General features: G+C 50.2%; 1 protein-coding gene across 6 annotated transcripts in view; it reads right to left on the bottom strand.

The window, feature by feature from the left end:
- The window catches only part of TARBP1 (TAR (HIV-1) RNA binding protein 1), a 2,688,190-nt gene that overhangs the window by 497,716 nt on the left and 2,172,243 nt on the right, over nucleotides 1-18,231 (bottom strand). For all 6 annotated transcript variants that reach the window (XM_069607367.1, XM_069607363.1, XM_069607366.1 and 3 more), the window contains exon 23: nucleotides 13,936-14,022. In XM_069607367.1, coding sequence (XP_069463468.1) covers nucleotides 13,936-14,022 — 87 coding nt within the window. The remainder of the gene's footprint in view (nucleotides 1-13,935; nucleotides 14,023-18,231) is intronic.

The raw sequence follows: 18,231 nt of genomic DNA, 5'->3' as shown, positions 1-18,231 counted from the left end.
GCTCGAAGGACAGGGACACCGCCCCCGATCCTCGACGCCAGGCGTCGAAAAACTCCAGAGCCACTAAAGGACAGGGAAAACATTTTTCCACGCACGGGGAGGGGGAAACAGCAGAAGAAACTACCTTTGCATTCTTCCACACCTGTGAAACACTCCACTCCCCCTAAACAGACAGACAAAACCAGGTCTGCTGATATGTCTACAACCAGCAAAGCTACTCAAGATAAATCCCATAGACTTGGTGAGAGAGTCATTCCCAGTTCCAAAAAATGGTCCAGTGAAGACATAGATAGGGTCATGTCAAGAATGTATTCTTTAGCTGATTTTTATAATAAAAATCCAGAACATTTCCTCTCGTATGATCCACAAGGGGCGACACCCTCAGGCTCTACTGATCCTATCCCCCCGAGTAAAAAGCCCCGGTTTGAAACTCCGATGAGGTCAGAACCCTTCGAGGTACAACCATACGCAAGACCATACTCACGGTATCAAGGAGAGGCTTCCTTTGGTGAGGACCAAGAATTTGGTATGATAGAAGAGCAAACCGGGACGGGCTACTATGGGGATGATGAGGACCAGGAAGAAGAAGAGGAGGAGGACCCGGAAACATACAGAGTAGATTCCCCGGTAGAGAACGAAGCCCCGGTTACCGACTCCCCGGTCGATAACCAACCCCTCCTAAATGAGGTTCTCGCTCGCGCAGCAGAACATTTCCACATTGACACCCACGGTGTCCAGGAGGAAAGGTACTTCGCAGAAGAGTTAGTGGGAGAAAGGAGGCCTGTTGCCCAGACCATCCCTATCCTTAAGTCCATTCAGCGGAGAATAGATCCGTCCCTGGTGAACCCGAACCTCACCAGAGCAGTCAATCCCAGGGTTGAAAAACTTTTCAGGGCGGCCCAGTCTGACCCTCTCTATATAAGAGGACATCTGAAGCCAGACTCCCTAGTTGTCACCAACACTCGTAAGAGGGCTGGAACACCCTTGTCATCGTCCGAAGCTCCTCCCGACAAGGAGAGCAAAAAACTATACGGTTTCGGCAGGAAAGTAGCCTCAACGTCTGCCTATCAAGCAAGGATTGCTAACTCCACCACCCTGTTGGCCAGCTACAACTGCCATCAGTGGGAAGAAGTTGCGGCACTCATAGCCACTGCTCCTGAATCTTTAAAGGGCCAGTTAGCTCGTATTTCCTCAGAGGGTAGAGCCGTGTCTGGTTGCATTTTGAAAGCAACCTTCGACGCCGCGGACAACGCAGGCAGATTGATAGCAGAGGGCGCTGTTATCAAAAGACATGCGTGGTTACGGCAGTCTGGTTTTAAGGCAGAAACCCAGGCATCATTGTTGGACAAACCGGTGGAAACCGATCTGTTTGGTAAGGCGGTCGAAGACGCACTGAAAAATGCCAAGGACGAATACGAAACACTCAAGTCCCTTGGCCAGTTAACCAATAAACCCCCTAACCAGAGAGGGAATAGTCATTTTCGTCGCCCACGCGGCCAAAATTCCCAGAGAGGATCTAACTATTCCCAGGGGCAGGGTACACAGTGGAACAACAACCAACAGTCTACCCAGGGTTACGGCAGGGGTAATAGGAGAGGTCGTGGTAAAGGCAGAGGCAGCCCCAGCAAGGGAGGCGGCACGCCTCCACCAAAGCAGTGACGCTCAGTTCAGGGTCCCTTCTCACGCAACCCCAGTAGGGGGACGCATTTCCAACTTCACCCAGGCTTGGGAAGGGATCACATCAGACAGATGGGTGCTGTCGACAGTATCCACAGGATATTGTATAGAGCTACTGCAGCGTCCCCGGAACCATCCTCCACGACAAAGAGTACACTCTTTAGAACATCAGAAGATTCTCCTCGAGGAGATCGCCATTCTGCTAGAAAAGGACGTGATAGACTCGTCCCGGGACACCAGGTAAACAAGGGTATTTATTCAACTTACTTCCTTGTGCCAAAGAAAGATTTGACAATGCGCCCGGTATTGGACTTACGGCCTGCCAACAAGTATGTCAAGCCCGAAAAATTTCGTATGACCACGCTACAAGAGGTAATCCCCCTCCTAAAAAAGGGGGATTACATGGCAACCTTGGATATGAAAGATGCTTATTTTCATATTTCCGTGTTCCCAGCGCACAGAAAGTATTTGCGCTTCAAGGTGGACAGTCGACACTACCAATTCAAGGTACTGCCCTTCGGGATAGCTTCAGCACCAAGGGTATTCACCAAGGTGGTGGCGGCTGCACACCTACGCAGGGAGGCAATCCCAGTGTACCCTTATCTGGACGACTGGCTCATAACGGGGGAAACCCCAGGAATTTGCAGGACAAACATTCAAAGGACTATCGACCTCCTCCACGAGTTAGGCTTCTCAATCAACGAGAAAAAGTCAAGCCTGGTGCCAAGCACCTCAAAACAATTCCTAGGAGCAATCCTAGATACCCAACAGGGGTTGACCTTTCCTTCAGAAGAAAGAATTCGGAATATACTACTGCAAATTCCGCATTATCAGTCCGGTCAACAAATAACGGTACGCAAAGCAATGCGTTTACTGGGCATGATGGTGTCATGTATTTACCTGGTCCCCCACGCGCGCCTGCGCATGCCTCCCATGCAGGACTGGTTAGCGAAACAGTGGTCTCAGGCAAGTGGTCAGTGGGACGATCTAGTGGTCGTTTCGCCAACACTGGTACAAAGCCTTCACTGGTGCACAAGAGAGAATCTCGCACAGGGGAAACCCTTTTACGATCCCGAAGTACAGGCAGTAGTCACTACAGATGCATGTCTGACGGGGTGGGGAGCTCACCATCTCCACCACACAGCTCAGGGTCTCTGGTCTCACTCAGTGGCCAAGAACCACATCAGCCTGCTAGAGCTTCTGGCAGTATTCAGAGCGCTTCAGGTGTTCGAGCCCCACCTACTAAACCTGTCAGTGCAAATCCGGACGGACAGCACAACAGCCATGTTCTACCTGAACAAGCAAGGAGGGACTCGCTCGCCAAATCTGTCCAAGCTTGCCCAGAAAATCTGGATATGGGCACTCAGACGGAACATCTTCCTGTCATCACAACATGTTCCAGGGGAGCTCAATTCCCTAGCGGATGCTCTGAGCAGAGACTCCCTCCCAGAGGAACACAAATGGGTTCTACACAGAGAGGTCGTAGAAGATATCTTCTCTCAGTGGGGTTTCCCCACTATAGACTTATTCGCCACAAGCGAAAACAAACAATGCCCAGGATTTGCATCCAGGTTCCCCCAACCAGACTCCCAGGGGAACGCCCTGTGGATGAACTGGTCAGGGATGCAATCTGTGCCAAATTTTGCATAGTTACCCGTCAGGGCCCTCCGGACATTACTGGCTACATTACATTTGGACACACCACTCCATTCCACGGATTTCAGTCCTTACACACACGAGTTGGTTGTCTGAAATCGACAAAACATCAATGTGGTCATAGAAGGACCAAACAAAGCTCATTTTAAGCATCTCGACCTGAGGAACAAAACTCGAAAAACATGTTTCAAAGCCCTACGATACACCGTTTCCACGATATTTTCAACGCACCGGCCCACGCAAGGGTTAGGCGACAGGTGGGGAGAGCGCACAGAAGGTCCCAGCTGCAGCATGGCAACTCTTCCCTTCTGCCGACGTCTGCTCCGGGTAATGTCACCCAGCCACAAGCACCCATTCCCAGTGCAGTTTACTTGAGTGCAAAGCACAACAAGCGATAGGCGACTCGGAACAGCAACTTAAAGGACCATTGATTTTCAACAGTTGCTGAGTGTTATGTCTGTCTACAGAACCCATGCGGAGTACGGGTACCTTTTGCTAGTTCAGTATTTTCGGCTTATTTAACGCTAGTGCCAAAGTATACATTTAATTCCACTAGCTATCCCAGGTGTGCTTAGCCTATTGCCCATTTCAGGCATGTGGTGTAGGCTTATGAATGGGAGCAAAATATAAGGTGACAAGAATTAAGATAATTATCCGAGATCACTGAATGAAGAGTTGAGACTCACAAAAGCCAGCATACTTTCCAAGGTCCCAGCTCACAAGTAGGGCAGGTCAATATTAGTGTTTATAGCGCTGACCAAGTGCCTTATAGTTTGACACTGGAAGAGGTCCACCTTGCCTCCATTCGAAACATGGCTCAAAAACCTGGTGTGTTTGTCTACTGCTGAAACAGATACACAAAGAATACATTATAAGTTACTCACTGTAGTGACCAACGCACTCCTAGTCCATAGTCCTCTTTCCTCGATACTGCATGGACGTCCCTCGCTAGGGATGGAAGACACTACCCTTTTCACCAGAAAAATCCTTCACCCCTTTAAATTTGGAGGCATGCGGGGGCGCAGCCTTGTGAGCATGCGCTCCTCTGACTCGACCCACCAGCGCCACTACTCAGTCTCCATTGATGCGTTGACAATATTACCATTGCCTAATGACACCAGTTTTATTAGGGGGGGGGATGGTGGGATGTATGGAGGAAAGGAGACTATGGACTAGGAGTACATTAGTCACTACGGTGAGTAACTTATAATTACTCCTACGTCCCTTCCCCTTTCCTCCATACTGCATAGGCAATGACAACTGAATGTAGCCCTAGGGTGGAGAGGTGACTCTCCTTAAGAAAATAGTTCCTTAATACCGCCTGTCCAAAAGTTGCATCTGACCTAGAGCCGGCATCCAGACAGTATTGCTTGCAAAAGGCCGAAGGAGTGGCCCATGTGGCCGCCCTGCTGATGACCTGCCACGGGATGTGCCTCTGGAATGCGACCGCCGTGGCTTTGGCTCTGACAGTGTGGGCATGCATGTTAGCTGGAAGCGGTTTGTGCTGCCTCTTATAGGCCTCCTTCATGACCGAAACCATCTACCTTGCTATAGAGGCCTTGGAAGCCTAATAACCCAGCTTTGACCCCCCCCCACCCTTGGTGACAAAGAGACCATCTGACTTGCAGAATCTCTTGGTCCTGTCCAGATAAAATTAAAGAGAGCGTCTGACATCCAGACAGTGCAGGACACTGTGAGGGTCGTCCTTAAGGTTCTGCAAAGAAAGTAGATAAGACTATCTCCTCATTTAGATGGAACGAAGAGACTACCTTGGGCAAGAAAGCGGTTTGCGTTCTCAGGACCACCTTATCTCTGTGAAAAGTAGTGAACGGTTCTGAAGCCATTAGTGCTTGGATTTTGCTAACTCTGCGAGCAGACGTAAAACCTACCAAGAGAGCCGTCTTAATGGTGACCAGCCTGATGTCCGCGGACGCCATTGGCTCAAAGGGTTTGTGCGCCAGGGCGCCCAACACTATATTGAGGTCCCACACAGGGTGTTTTTTGATAGTGAGGTAGAGCCTGGTGAGGCCCGCCAGATGTCGCTTAACCACAGGGTTGGAGAAAGAGAAGACTTCTTCCGAGTTGCGATAGGCTTCTATGGCCTGAGTGTGCGAGGTGTGAGGCGAAGGTTAGCACATCGTCCAACGTGTAAGTAAGTGGATCAATCTCCTTAGAGTCCGCTGAGTGATGAAATCTAGTCCATTTACTTTTGTACTGATTCCTAGTAGCATCGCTCCTAGCGTCCTGAATGATGTCTATGTTAGACTGTGACAGCCCCAGATACTTTAGTGTGACCTGCTCAGGAACCACGCTGCAAAGGCTAACTTCTGCGCAGCGGGGTGGATGACCCTGCCCCCCTGCTGCGAGAGAAGGTGAGCTGGACCCAACGGCAGGTGAATTGGAGGCCTGTCCGAGAGGCTGAGCAACTCAGAGTGTTAGGAAAGTTTCCAATTCATGTGTAATTTTGCCTTCAGTTGTGTACCCCCCAACGTTTTGCTGCTCTTTAAACACCATAGTCTGACTTTGCCAGTGGAGAACAGCCTTCAGCTGCACACCACTGGGCTTTAGCTCACTTTTATTATGGGGAACCTGACATGCCCTTAAAGGCAGTCAGTACTGGGAGACTTTGTTACCCTTAGTCCTTTCCAATGTTTTAACTTTTCTGCAACATGTTACAAGTTCACAATGTACCTTACAGTACAGTGCGCTTGGGCCCTAGACTTCCTCAAAGGATTTTTTTTTAGAAGTGCAAATGTGCCTTGGACAGGGCTGGTGGCAGCTTATCTTTTCGCTTATTTTTAACCCTTTCTTGCCAGGCAAACCGCGTATACCGCGGTTGGCACAGGAAGGTAGCGTGGCTCCAAAATGGCCATGCCATGAGGTTTTTTGTACAGTCCTTTGGCCATCTTGCCCCTCTGCCTCCTCCAGGTCGAGCAAAACCGGGTCAGTCCTTATTTGGTCATGCATTGTCTCGCAAAACCCCAACTTTTCGTGGGCTTCGTGCATTGTGTGTGTGCCTCCAGGATGTGGGCTGGACTGTCTAGTTCCAATACACATCCTGGGTGCCAGAGAGTCTGGTGTGCTGGGAATGACTGGGACCATTGTGGTCTGTGATTGGTCCACGTCTGGTGTGCCTGTATGTGAGCAGATCTCCCATTGGGTCCTCTTTCTTTTAGCGCATATGAGATTCTGGACAAGAGAAGGCTCCAAACACCGATACCAGGTCCATCTCTTCAGTCCTCACTGAACCTAGAATAGGATCAAAGTATCCTGAAACTAAGAAGCAGAGTCTAGGAACTGCTGGTGACCCGCTGGAAGGTTTGGCACCCTGAGCCATCTGTTATCCCGCTGGACCCCTCTGCATCCGATTATCTGCAAAGGCGCTTCGACCCATTTGAATAGTGGGACTAACTATTCACGGCACCTTCATCTTAATCTGCAAGTAAGCCTCTTCGAAAGTGTTACTGGGCCATCCAGTGAAATGACCAGCTTAGGCAGGACCTTGGCTATGAAACCGCTGTTTCGAGTTGACAGTTGAAACTTAGTAGATCGTAAAGCTCTGTGTTCATGGCACTCTCACACCGAATTTCATACACTTGGCATTCCCAGGTCTGGAATAAAGAGAGCGTGCCCAAACCGGAGTACACGCGGTTACCTTGCTGCTGTGCCCCTCTGTGCCCTCAAGCCTGCTGCAGTGAAGCTGGCTTGATCCCTTCGCCAGGAGCAGATAAATCGCACTTTCCTGCCAGGGATTAACCGCTGTATCAACACCGCTGAAAGTCACAGAGCCGCACAATTTCCGCATTTGAACCGGCAACCAAAGTGGATTTGACTGCCGAATTTTGGTCCGGAGTGCGCCAGGGGTCGTGAGTACTTGCAATCCTTACAGGTGGCCCCTACCCCATCCATCCATCCATTTATACGCACACGTGTCCCCTGAGGGCCACTCCCCTTTCCACATGTAGCCTGTGCTACGGTCCCATTCCCAACTCCTGGGACCTGTTCTGCCCTCTTGGGGAGACCCTCCACGAATAGTGGGAATTTATTCTTCATCGCCTCACCCACCTTCCTGAGCTGCTAAAACCCCTGTAAAAGACCCCGTTTTCGCCCTTCTGCACCATCGCTTGCACCAGCATTGGAAAGTACATTTGAGCACTAGGCTCCACTCTTCGTAGGGACTGGACTGCCTCTCAATTAGGAATTGATTGATGAAGAACTGCCTATAGTCTATTTGCACTGCTTGCTCCCTTTCCTTTAAGGTTGTGGACCCTTTCTCTGCTTTTAAGCCTTTAGGTCACTTGGTATTGTATATATGTGTTATAGTAGTGTTGTATTGGTTTGAAGTATTACTGTTGATATTTGCTTTGTGTTTGAGTTCAAAAGTCCTTAAATAAATGTACATGCATTTTTAATATATATTCACACCTGACTGGGAGTGATTTGTAGTGTCCTTTACTCTGTGTGCTCATTGAGGTCTTTCAGACACCCTCACCCCTCCGAGACCTAGTCTTGACCGCCGCCAATGCTACCTTGATTGTTCTGGCTTGTCCAGAAGGTTACCCTGTTCCAAGAAACTAGGCTGGCCTTCTGAACCTCTGCCCACCCGGTCAGAGTTTAGAAATCCATTTTAACACAGAGAACCATGGTCTCGCCGGCCACCACAGAGCTATCAGAATGATGCTGAAGTGACACGATTCTCTTATCTTGCATATCACCCTGTGGACCAGGGGAGTGGGACGAAATGCATATGCTGTCATGCTGCTCCACTGTATGTGGAAGGTGTCGCCCAGGGAGCCGGGGCCCTGCCCCTGCCAAGATGCGAACTGCAGGCACTTCTTGTTGTACCAGGAGGCAAAGAGATCCACCTGGGGATGCCCCCATCTGCTCAAGATCCCAAGCAGGACCTGATCGTTCCACCTTGCCACATATGAGCGGCAGGAAAGCCTTGAAGGCGAGCCAGATAGCTTTTAGCTCCAGCCAGTTGATAAGGGCCTCCTGTTCCTGGAGGGATCAGACTCCATGGACGCTGTGGTTGTCCAGAGTAGCGCCCCAGCCATGGTGATGTCACTAACGGGGCTGCTTGCCGGAAGGGCCTGCCTGTCCACCAGACAAGCTCCTGGTGTAGAAAGGGGGGAATGCTGACAAGCTCCGCTTGGGAGCCCCGCTCCCGATTCCATGAGGCTGCGAAATGCAGCAGTAATCTCCTCATCTTGAGCCATGTGTGAGGTACTGCCAGTAGGAACACTGCCATGATACCCAGTAGATGCAGGTACCACCATGCTGAGGTCACCTCTCTACTGAGAAAATGACCTGTGGCCCTCTCGATGGCCGTGATCAGGCCCTGACAAACCAGTCGTCCAGGTATGGGAAGACATGGTGACCTTGGGCCCTGAGAAGGGCTACTGCTGCATTCATAAGTCTGGTAAAGACCCTGGGGGTTGAGTTGAGTCCGAAGGGTAGAACCTTGTATTGGAAATGGAAGCCCATGATCGTGAACCATAGAAAGGACCGATGAGGCTGCCCAATTAGGAAGTGTAGATACGCATCCTTCCGTCCAGGGAGCACATCCAGTCTCTCCTGCACAGCGTCTCCGCAATAAGCGCTAGCGTAACCATCTTGAATTTTTGAAGAGGGAGGGAGAGGTTCAGGGTGGAAAGGTCCAACAACTCTCAGGCCAGCCTGGTTCTTCTTTTGTGTGGTGAAAATCCTAGAGTAGAAGCCCAAGCTTCACTGGGAGGCTGTGACTTCCTCCACTGCCTGGCTCTCTACTAGCGAGCGAATTCCCACAACAGAGTTGTCGTCCCAACCTGTGGGAGAGGAGGGGAGGAGGGAGGAGAGAAAGGAATTGGTAGGCGGTAACCCGTGGACACTATGGATAGGATCCAGGGATCTGTGAACTTCTGACGACAAGACTGCGCGTTAAGGGCAAGCCTGCCCCCCACCGGAGACACGTGGACCCGAAAGCAGTCGGCTATTTCCTGCCTAAGGCTCTGGTTAACAGCTGCCAGCATGGCATCCGCATTGGATTGGCGACGATGCAACAAAGCGTTGTAATAAAGCTTGATCCCGTACGCCTCCAAGATCTTCTCCTCCTTGCCTAGCAGCGCCAGGGACGACTGAGGCTTGGAGTAGAGTGACGCCGCAGCAATCAATGAAGAGTGCAGTTGAGGGTGCGCCGACAGCAAGAGTGGACCCCGCTCCGATTGCCTATATTTGGCGTCAAGGCGCCGATTGACAGGCTGGGCCGAATGGGGTTTCAGCCATGCCTTTTTGGACAAGGCGACAACATCCTTCTGCATCGGGATCCCAGTTCTAGCCGCAGGGCGTAGAGTTAGGACCTCGGCCAGGACCCACGCCTCAGTTTGTTTGACCTCAGGTTGAGGAACCCCCAAATATTCGTCCAAACCAGAGAGCCGCTCATGAAAGGCCTTGGCTGAGGATCAGGGTGTCAGGGTCCTCCTCCTCGTCGGTGTCCACCAGGGTGTCCGGTTGGTCCAGTGCGGGTGGAGGAGTGCTGGGCGCCAAGGGCTGCGGTGTGCAAACTGGAGCCGTTGGCTGCTGCGGAGGCTGGTGTGGAACCGCCTGAACTGTGGGAGGCAGGGAAGCCGGAATCAAAGGACCCGGCGTGGGCAGCAGAGGCTGTGCGGGGGCCTGAGGCTGTGGAGCCATGGGAGGTATGACTATGGGCACCGGCAGTCAGACTGGAGGGAGCATGTCCCTGATCACAGCAGGAATGATGGACCCCATCTGAGGAGACCTCATGAGCATGAGGAACTATTCAAAAAACCTGTCCTCACAGGCTAGTGGGGTGGCAGGTGGTATTGACGGAGTAGCGGTCGGCTGCTGGGGCCTGTGCATACTGTACCTTGTTGGCTGCAGGGTAAATCTGCCCTGCGATGCCAACGGATAAGCTGTAGGCCACGTACCTGGTTGAGACCAGTCCCACCTTGAAACTCGTTCTCCCACCTGTTTCACACCAGGGGCGGTATCGGAAAAGCGGCCATCTTGTCTGCCGCAGTGGCCACTTTGTCGGGCTGCGTTGTTAGGCAGGAACCTGTGCAGTTCCCTTAGGGACCACTGCACAAAGTTTAAGACTACAGGTGTTGGCAGTAAACCCAATTGGTAGCAGTCTGTACCACCCAGATTTACCTGGTAGCTGTGGCTGAGCAGTCAGACTTCTCTCAAGAAGAGTTAGGCAGTATATAGAGTATACACATTAGGTACAAAAATACAGTAGCACAAGCAAACACTGACCAGAGCTTTGGTATAAAATACATAATTATTTATTTAAAAACACACTTGTAAAAATACACTGGCACTAATATGTCAAGCAAGTTCAAACACAGTCACTACAAATATATACACCTCTCTGATTAATTATTCGACAAGTTTTAGGAAAAGAACACCACTTATTATCAACGCAGAGGTGAGCGCTTAACCAAGATGACACTCCAACAATTATTTAAAAAGGGAGGGAAAAGGCAGAAATAGGAAAACACACAATACCAACACTTTTAACAGAACCACAGCAAGTCAAGAAAGGCAGGGTCTACCGTAGAGCAAAAAGCTCATAGGCCAGGCCCACTCTTGGAGAGAGCAAGGCGGAATGTGCCCAAGATCACACAGTTGAATTACACTTTAAAAGTCTTTGCAGATAGTTCAAAAAGGAGTTAGATCAGTTCAGAAAAGTTAGTTAACAGGTCCCAGGTCACCCCAGGAGAGAGTGTCAAGGATTTACGGGACACCTTGAACAGTCTGTTGCAAGGGAGACCAGTCGGGACACAGTACCTGAAATGGTGAGAAAGCTCCAGCGGGGCAGTTGTTCCTGGCAGCGGGTGCAAGTCGGTGCTTCGTCCAGGGGAAGAGAAGATCTCGACGTGGAGGAAAGATGGAGGTCGTTACACTGCCTGGGAAGAAACCAGCCGCAGAGTTTCCCAGTTAAAAGGTACTACCCTTTTATTCGCGGTAGTGGTGAAGCGTGGCAATCCGGCCGCTGTGGAGATTGGCACGGGCGATTCGACCACGAGACGATCCAGGAAGGCGAAAAGAGGGCAAACTGGTTAACCCCACCAGCTCAAAGGAAGAAGACTCTCCTGGAAGAAGATCTTCTCTGTCATTGGGAAGTGGTGAGTCAGTTCAGCAGGGCTCCACTGGTGGTGCCATTGTTGCAGGTCGGCTCAGCTTCTTCCTCTTCGGATTCTTTAGGTCCTGTGGCGACTTCTGAAGTTCCAGTCCCCAAAGCCCTGCTTTTATGCAGAAAACCCCCATTCACCAGTCCTAGCTGTCACTCAAACATGCTAAGTAGTTAGCAGGGCGGCTCACCACTGGGCCAATCACACAAGAGTGCGACTTGAGTTGCCGAGGCAACTCAGTCCAGGGTGCCTATTCCCCCCTCCCACACATCCTGTAGACCCAGACAGAGTGGCACCACTTTTGGAGGCTTCTGTGCAGAAGCCCGCCAAAAGTGGAACAAAGGGCTCGACTTGGGTTGGAGTTACAAAGGCGAACACAAACGCCATTTTAAAACCAAGTCCTGGCAAAAAGCCCCAACCGGGGAATAAATATTAAATAAATAACCCAGCGGTATCTTTAACATTGCACCAAAAAAAAGTGGTGCGTTTAAAATGAATGGGAAAATCCCATAGGAAATATTCCGGTGGAATATTTCACATGGTAACCACTGCCACCAGCCAGAAACTCTACAAGGGGGGACTGGACAGTGCCCCCTTGAAAAACAGACCCAGGGGCAATCGAATTACCCCTACCAGTACTTCCAGAATATGATGGTTTGTACTGGTTCTCTTCACAATTTAAGACTAGTAAAGTCAATGGTGACTTTACATGCCCTGGGAGACAGTAGTCAGTCCCAGGGTATGGGGTCTATGTTTGGGGGTCACTATGACACCCCTGTGTTACTGCACTGAGGGTGCTGTGTAACACACATACCAAAAACACATGAAGCCCTATGGAGTAAAAGACCCCATAGCCCATAAACACATTACATAGTCAAAGGACATTCTCAAATCATGCCTAAGAGTGGGAGAAAAAGAGTCTCACTCTTAGCAGGAGAAAAAAATAAACCGCAAAAATCCAGCAAAGCTGCTGGGGGACTCACTAGGTTTGGGAAATTAGCCTTACCAGAGAATTCTCCCTAACATGCGTGCCACGTGCCAAAGTCATGGTGCTCGCCTCGCTGGGCCTCGTCCATGACTCTTGGCGGTGGAGCATGAGACCTATCCTCCTCCTCAGGATGGGGCCTTTTAGGCATGTTACCCTCGGCGGAATCGCCGGTAGTGCTGCGTACAGGTGTACCCTCAGACATCTGTCCGGTACTAGGGCGAGGCCCCTCGGGTGGACACCCAGTAAAAGAACCATGCGGGGACCCTTAGCACTGTCCCCGGAAGGATCTAATGACCCCTCGGCCTAACGGCCAGTAGCTGAAGCAGCTTCGGTACTTGTGCTGGTGCAAGAACCTGACTGGTTCCTCCCGCTTGAGCGTTTCCTTGGGAAGGAGTCGCCCTTGCGGGGTGCAATGGAAAAAAGCGGCCCTACCTTGTGCCTTGACCTGTGTCTGACAAAGTCCTTCAAGTCCTCTGGAGGTGAATTCTCAAAGAGCTCCCTCCACCGAGCTAACCTGTTCTTCAGAGCACGCAGTGTAAGCGTGTCAAACGCGGTACAACCCTCCCAGCCGTATTCGGGGCCAAGGCAGTGGAGGCAAAGAGCGTGGGGGAGATCAGACGTATCGAAGCGGCATTCGCAGGCTAGACACCTGCTGAAGCCCACTGACGTCGACATACGCCGAGGAGGAGCGTGGCGCCAGAGGACCGAGTACCTGATTAAGACCAAAAAACAGAAGATAAAAAACAGAAGAAAGTATCCAGGGAAGAGCATATGGCATTACAAGGCTGAATCCAAACCCAGGAGCGCTGGTGAAAGCGGTCCGTTCTCATTGACTTGAAAAAGGAGACTGGGGAGTGGCACCAGTGTGAGGAATCAAGGGAGCGCATGCTCCCAGGGTCGCACCCGGCACCTCTAAATTTAAAGGGGAAGAAGGTTTTTTCTGGTGAAAAAGGTTCAGTGTCCCGTCCCTAGCGAGTGACGCCCATGCAGTATGGAGGAAAGGGGACAGGACATAGGAGTAGGTTTAACACTGGCTCTGACCATTTTTATTCTATTTGGGAGATTTCTTTTTAGTATCAATCAACTACCCCTCTGATTTTATGCCACCTTAGATAATTGTCATCATAGGTTTAGTTTGCCTATATATGCTGTACGCAGCACTAATGAATTATTAATATGTCTCTTTATGCAATGTCTGTCTTTAATGTGTCCTGCCGTCAACAGGGAGCATGAATTGAAAACAGATACATGGATAATTGATCTGTTATAGATGGAGTTCTTTGATGACATGAAATGGAAATAAAAAATCATCTTTAAGGATTGCATTCCCACAGTTGTAAATCCCATCAGGAGATCCAGAATGTATCAATAGGTTGGGAATGCATTAAAGCCAGATCCTAGAGTCTCATGCAACTTGAGGTAAAAAAAAAACAAGCAAAAATACGATTCAATTTAAACAAGTTAACAGATTTTGGATCTTACCCTCTCAGAAGTTGATTGAATAATCATATCAAAATGTGTCAGCACAGCTAAAAATGTACATATACTGGTTTTATGCATTTCTTCAGTCTAGAAAAATGAAACAGAAAAACAAAATGTTCATTATTTTACATTTAAATATTACAGCATTTATAGAGCACAATGTTCACCATGAAAATGATCCCTGGATAAGAATGCAGCAAGTGGAGATGGAGTGTTGAGGACATGAATGGGGGCCCGGGTGGTTGGATACGCAAAATATTTATTGTTTGATGCATTTAGAAACAGGCAGCCAGTGGTTGGAGGTGAGGGCTGGGGTGATGTGTTCAGAATTTGTGAGTAATCAGCTGCATTCGATACACTTTGAAGCCTCTGGTAAGGCAGACAGGGAGGCAGAGGCAGGCGCTGTCACCATACTCGAGACTTGGAGACGAAGGCATTATTAATGGACATTTTGTGGATGAAGGTGAAGTGCAAGATTTTTCTGAGGGTGAAGAGAAGTAAGCTGATCAGTGCATGCACTTGGATAGTAAGTGATAGATTGGCGTCAAGTATGCTACTTAGGCTTTTGAGATATCGTCAAGGGCAAGGAGCAGGTACAAGAAAGGGGGCCCAGAAGAATGACCAGTGTTGAGAGCATTCTTGTGATGAGAATGTTTCACTGCTAACTTTGAGACCATTGTTTCTGAAAGTTCTACAAAGCAGACAAGCATTGGTGGAATGTCTTGGTAGTGAACGCGAGCTGTCAATTCTTGTGTGGATTTGGGTTTTACCATGACAGGAATAGAAGGACACAATCTTACAAGTGAACATGTTAAAATTGACTGCATCATCATTGCCATTCTCTACATAGATCAAGACCATCTGAATATAATTAAGTTTCTCACCTCTTTCAAAAAGACATGAACACTTAAGTTGTTTGAGTGCTACACCAACACAGGACCTCATTTCATATAAATAATCTGAACAGATCCCACTCTATCCATCTCAGAAGGAAGACCTGATGCCAGCACTCTGGCAGCCCAACATCCAGGCTGCCTAAGACCACACATTGCTCTCCTGTGCGTTGGTAAGCATTTTTCTGTACACTCCGGCGATGCGCACCTTGGCACAAATGAAAAATTAAATGTGAAGCTATTTGAATTGAAATTTGTTGCTTGAAGACTAACATTCTGCAGAACTACGATCCTGCGCAGACATCCAGGTTGCTCTGGAATCTTTGCAATTTGCTTTTTCCTTACCCAACCTTGAGGCCCTGCAAAGATGACAGCCTCGATTTAGCACACTAAGACCACTGTTGCCCAAGGAGCCTGCTCCCCCCTCCCATTGACTGGCTTGGTCCTCTTCAACCATTCCCAGCCACCGGGAGGCGGGTGCCAGCCCAATCTACCCAAGGGCTGCAACAAAGGCCGTGTCTGCTCCATGTCCGCTGCCTGGATGGGTTTGGGGGGCCCTGCACCCCACTAAACGCTTGGTGGCCGATGAATCTAGCCCTCCTTCTGAGCCCTCAGAAAACATCGTGACACTTTCACCTCCATGTGAATTAGTCGCCTCCACTAAAAAACGTGTTCTCACCTCAGACTATCCCTCCGGCCACTTCGTCTCACCTGGACTCCCACTCTCATTACCTCTAGCTGTGCCCAGTGGCTTCATTGTGCTTTCACTTTGTCCTGCTAATTTCGAATTTAGCTGTGCCCAGTGGGTGCACTGTGTTTTTCATTCTGCCCTGCTGTTCCTGTCTGGTTCCGTCTCTTCAGCGTGCACTCCTCCCTCCTGTGTTTCACCCCCAGTGTCTCCACCCCCCCTTCGCTCATCTCTATTCCCCACCCACCCTCTCTCCCTCCTCCTTCCCCTCCTCCTCATCACCTATGGTACTCTCTGTTTCTCCTATCTTCAAATGTTTCTCTATCGACTATCCCACCCTTCTCACTAAGTCTTGTAGGAAGAAGTTCAAAAAGGATATTCTGGTCTCCAACCCAGGCCTCCCTATCGCTGATACCTACACCAGCGCTTCCTCCAGACAGACCCTCACCGACATTCTCTTTGTCATTCGTTCGCCAGACCTATGGACTCTTCATATGGTCTCTGTGCTCTCTCCTTTTTCTTCCTCTCCCATTAATGGTGGCACCCGGTGGGAGGCCCTTCTGGTTTCCCTCCACTCCTCTAAGGTCATCATTAACGTTTTCTTTAATGGCACCGTCTTGGTCCTAGGCCCTCAGGCCAACCTCCTCCTCTTTGATAGATGCTCCCCACGCCTATCAATTTCCTTTCCTCTCCCGCTGTCCCTTCTTTGCCCTCCTTGCCTCTATCTTCTGCCACTTCTTTGGCACCCGCTTCCTCCTGCTTGGCTACCTTGCCCTCTCCTACTAAGTCTTTTAAGGATGGCAACCTTCTCCACCTCGCCACCCTTAACTCTCAGTCAGCTGTCAAACACTTCTCTGACATCTGCCCTCTCCTGGAAGAACTCAACCTTTATGTCCTTGGTCTTCCTGAGACATGGTTCACGGCCAGCTCCGTCACAAGCTTTGACACTCGCCTTCCTGAAGGCTACAAGATCCTCTCCGCGCCCAGATCCAACCGTTCCGGTGGGGGGTGTAGCCTTGATCTTCCCAGAGTGGTTTCCTGCCTCCATCATTCCTATCTAGGCCTACTCCTCCTTTGGAATGCCTGGTCTGTAGGTGCTCGCTCCCTCTCCTGGCCACTCTCTCACAGTGGTTACTATCTACCGGCCACCTCAACCATTCAACTCCTCCTCCTTGGAGACTTCAACATCCATCTGGATGCTTCCTGTCCCGCCACGGGACTCTTTTGCAACCTTTGCGACTCACTCTCTGTGGCCCGACTTACTCTGCAGGCCATACTCTCGATGTTCTGATCTCCTCTGACCCTCCCCCTCTCTAAACCTCTCACCACTCCTCTCTATTGGAGTGACTTTTTTTATTCTCTTTCTCTCCCTCTCTCTCTCTCTCTCTCTCTCTCTCTTCCTCCTCTCCTCTCCTCTGACAAACTGGCCTGCGCCTGCTCCAAAGGCAATATCGACTCTCTGTCCTCACTAAGAAGAGAGCTCACACCCAAGCCTGCGTCTCTGCGGCATCTAACAACTCGGCTGAACTCTTTAAAATCTGCAAGGAGCTGGCCAATCCTGCCGCAGTCTCTACCTCTCCAGTCCCTTCCAAGGCCCTCTGTAAGGCCCTTGCTTCTTACTTCATCTCTTAAGCAGAGGACATGCTGAACACCCTCTCTGCTCCTCCTGCCTCTCCCTCCTCTCTCCTCTTCCCCCGGTTCCCCTGTGGCTACCCCTCCTCCCTTCTATGCCTTTCCTCTCTTCTCCACCAACGAGGTTTCTAGACAAGTCCGATCTATGAAAACTTCATCTACACAGGTTCTTCCCTGTTTCTCCAAAACTATCAAGGATCACATTGACACCCTGGCTCCAGCTTTGGCCGACTTCTGCAACCACTCTTTCGCCTCTGGAACCTTCCCTTAATCCATACCACTCTCTTGTGCATCCTCTTCTCAAAAACCCCTCAGTCGACCCCTCCCTTGCGGCTAATGATGGCCCAATCTCGATCACTCCTTTCCTGGTCAAACCCCTGGAAAAGCTGGCAATTTGCCAGCTTAATCTTCATGCTGAATCTGTTGGTTGTCTACATGACCATCAGTCTGGATTCAGAGCAGCCAGAAGCACGGAAACCTCTCTCCTGAACATCCGTGAAGACCTTCTCTCTAACTTGGATTCTAATCTCTCCTCTGTCTTCATCCTACTTGATCTTTCCTCTGCCTTTGACACGATCAACCATGCCATCCTGCTCAACCGACTCTGTGATAACCTGGCTATCACTGATCAGGCCATGGCCAGGCCGACTTATTTCTTCTATGACCGACCCTCCCAGGTCCAACTTGGGTCCTTCCTCTCCTCCATCTCTCTTGTCACCTGATGTGTTCCCCAGGGGTCTAATCTTTCTTCCTGGTTGTTCAACCAATACCTGGCACCTTTTGCCCCCACAGCATTGCTGCCCTCTGCTCCAACGTTAAATGCTATGCAGATGACACCCAGCTCGCTTTCAGATTCCCCTCTGTCGCCTCTTCTTCACTCATCCCGGATTGTCTGCTTGCAATCCAGGAGTGGTGCGCCGCCTAGGATCTCTACCTGAATGTCATTAAGACGGAGCTCCTCTCCATCGGCACATCTGCACCCCTCTTTCCCGCCATTCTCTGGCCGGCCTGCCTTGGCCGCCCTCCTGCTTCCACCTGTGAGGCTAAGAACCTCAGGGTTATCTTCGACTCACTCTCCTTCTC

Source organism: Ambystoma mexicanum, chromosome 4q (genome assembly GCF_040938575.1).
Source record: "Ambystoma mexicanum isolate Mex_15411 chromosome 4q, UKY_AmexF1_1, whole genome shotgun sequence".
Taxonomy (NCBI): Eukaryota; Metazoa; Chordata; class Amphibia; order Caudata; family Ambystomatidae; genus Ambystoma; species Ambystoma mexicanum.
Note: the sequence above shows the minus strand (reverse complement) of the source record. Positions and strands in the feature narration are given on the sequence as shown.